Below are 2,657 nucleotides of genomic sequence, written 5' to 3'. Positions count from 1 at the left end.
GATGATGGAGATGATGATGATGATGATGATGATGAGGGAGGAAGGAGGAGGAGGAGGAGGAGGAGGAGGAGGAGGAGGTGGTGGTGGTGGTGGTGGAGGAGGAGGAGGAGGAGGAGGGAGGGGGAGGAGGATCAAGAGGCTGTGGTATCAACCTGCTGTAGGTGTTCAACGCAGCTTTTCTCTTGATTCTCCTGCGCGTCTCTGTTCCCCGTCTACTGGCCATGCAGGTGAGGCGGTGGGGAATGAGATGAGATGAGATGAGAAGAGATGAGAGAGGAGGAGAGCAGGGGAGAGGAGATCGAAGAGGAGGAGAGGAGAGGAGGGGAAGGGAAGCGAGGAGGGAAGGAAAGGAGGAGGAACGGGATGTTGAGGGACAAGTCAAGGGACTTGTCTGACTTGTCTGACTTGTCTGACTTGTCTGACTTGTCTGACTTGTCTAACTTGTCTAACTTGTCTGACTTGTCTGACTTGTCTGACTTGTCTGACTTGTCTGACTTGTCTGACTTGTCTGACTTGTCTGACTTTTATGCAGTCGATGGGTGACCTCGGGGAGTTTGCCAAGGAGTTTGGACTGCCGTCACGAGAAGAACTACAAGAGTGAGCGAAGAAGATGAAGAGGAGGAGGAGGAGGAGGAGGAGGAGGAGGAGGAGGAGGAGGAGGAGGAGGAGGAGGAGGAGGAGGAGGAGGAGGAGGAGGAGGAGGAGGAGGAGGAGGAGGAGGAGGAGGAGGAGGAGGAGGAGGAGGAGGAGGAGGAGGAGGAGGAGGAGGAGGAGGAGGAGGAGGAGGAGGAGGAGGAGGAGGAGGAGGAGGAGGAGGAGGAGGAGGAGGAGGAGGAGGGAGGAGGGAGGGAGAGGAGGGAGGGAGAGGAGGGAGGGGAAGGGAGGGGAGGGGAGGGAAGGAGAGGAGAACATGCAGTGGAAGAGCGGAAGGAGGCGGTGGAGGAGCACAAAAAGTGAGTCAGGGAAAGTGGGGGAGGGAAGAGAAGAAGGAAACGATTGAGACTTCCATGTACCAGATCGCTATGAATCAGTATCATCTGCAATGCATTCGTCGCAGAGGAGCGGGCTGAACGGGAGGAGACAGGAGGAGGAGGGGAGAAGGGAGGGAGGAAAGAAATAGCAAAAGTAACGATCTGAGGAGAGCAGAGGAGATCGAAGGACGCGAGGAAGTGAACGCTTCACTCTGACTTCTCTCGTTTCCAGTCGTTCTCGTCGATGGGAGCGTCATGGTATAGCGCCCTCGCCGCCGTCTCCCTCACCCTCCTCCTCCTCCTCACGGCGATTTCATGGTCCCCTCCTCCTTCCCGCTCAGCCCTGCGCTCCACCCCGAAGATGGTGCGGCAGCTGGAGCAGGAGGCGAGGAGGAACGTGGAGAACGACGCGACAGTGGCGGGTCTCAAGGCGCTGGACGACAAGGACAGCCTAGCAGCGACGTTGACAGGTGGACTGAAGAGGAAGCTCGAGAACATGCAGGCGGGAGACGATCTCATGCTCAAGAACATCGAGAAGGAGGCGTCGCAGCCCGACAAGGTGGCAAGGAAGGAGAAGCAGGAAAGGAAGCAAGAGGCGGAGGAGGGGGGAAAGGCGACCAAGGGCCAGGCTTCGATCAAGCTGCCCAACGTTGACATTGATGACGTCATCGCGGTGATCAGGAGGGACAGGAAGCGGCAGATGCAAGCGCTGGCCATCAGCCTGGCTCGAGTGTCACTTTTAAGGAAGAAGGAACTTGCTCCTGACTCGCTGCTGAAGCTGACGAGCTCCGACAGGCCGAGAGGAGGAGCGAACAGGAGAAGTCAAGGTCCCCATCAGACCAACAGAGCTCTTCGTCCCAGCACAAACTGCACGTAGCAACAGCTAAGAAGCTGCTGGAGAAAGCAGCAGAGCTCAAGGCTAAGGTGAAGCTCCTCCTATCCTCCTCCTGTCCATCTCCCACTCTCTTCTCTCAATCTTCTCTCCCTCTCACCCTCTCCCCACCTCACCCCAATCTATCTCACAGTCAACTCCCTTCTCTTCTCCTTACTTCCTTCCATGTCTCCTGCCTCCTCCTTCCACTTCTCTCCTCCTCTTACGATGTCGTCAGGCTGAGAGCATCCGCCGCAAGGCCATTGCCAAGGAGTGGCCCAAGTCATCCAACTTCGAGTCAGCGATGGACAAGCAGAAGAAGATACTGAACAAGTTGAAGAAGGTCTCCTCCTCCTTCTCCTCCTCTAATGAATTCCACTCCCCCCCCCTCCTTGTCTTTTTCTCCATCCATCCATCCATCGTCTATCTTCTCAATCATCCGACTCTATCTCTGCTCTCTCACTCTACTCCTGTTCAGGAGGACAATGTTGTCAACCAGAAAGAGGCTGCGAAATCAGAGCTCAGGTCCTGCACTTCCTCTGGCTTCTCGCTCCCCTTTCCTCCCTCCTCTTCCTCTTCTTTCATCCTCCTCGCCCTTCCCTCCTGCCTTCTCCTCCTCACTCCCCTTCAGGCGCGCAAAGCAACTCTCCTCCAAGAGCATCCAGGAGCTGAAGCTGGCGGGGCAACTCATAAAGCAGGCATCCTCTTTCCCCTCTTCATTCACCCTCTCCCTCCCTCTCTCCCTCTCCCTCCCTCTCTCCCCTCCCTCCCCTCCCTCCCTCTCCCTTCCTCTCCCTCCCTCTCTCCCTCTCCCT

At 56.8% G+C, this 2,657-nt stretch overlaps 1 protein-coding gene across 1 annotated transcript in view; it reads left to right on the top strand.

Moving 5' to 3' along the window:
* Positions 1-1,215: 1,215 nt before the first annotated feature.
* Positions 1,216-2,657, top strand: part of GUITHDRAFT_140463 (hypothetical protein) — a gene marked incomplete at both ends in the record, with an annotated part of 2,362 nt that continues 920 nt past the window's right edge. The window contains 3 exons of the mRNA XM_005830335.1: positions 1,216-1,798; positions 1,855-1,895; positions 2,081-2,185. Coding sequence (XP_005830392.1) covers positions 1,216-1,798; positions 1,855-1,895; positions 2,081-2,185 — 729 coding nt within the window. The remainder of the gene's footprint in view (positions 1,799-1,854; positions 1,896-2,080; positions 2,186-2,657) is intronic.

The sequence above is a fragment of the Guillardia theta genome (assembly GCF_000315625.1).
Source record: "Guillardia theta CCMP2712 unplaced genomic scaffold GUITHscaffold_46, whole genome shotgun sequence".
NCBI classification, from domain to species: domain Eukaryota; class Cryptophyceae; order Pyrenomonadales; family Geminigeraceae; genus Guillardia; species Guillardia theta.
The sequence above is the reverse complement of the archived record's forward strand: the minus strand, read 5'-3'. Positions and strand labels throughout refer to the sequence as shown.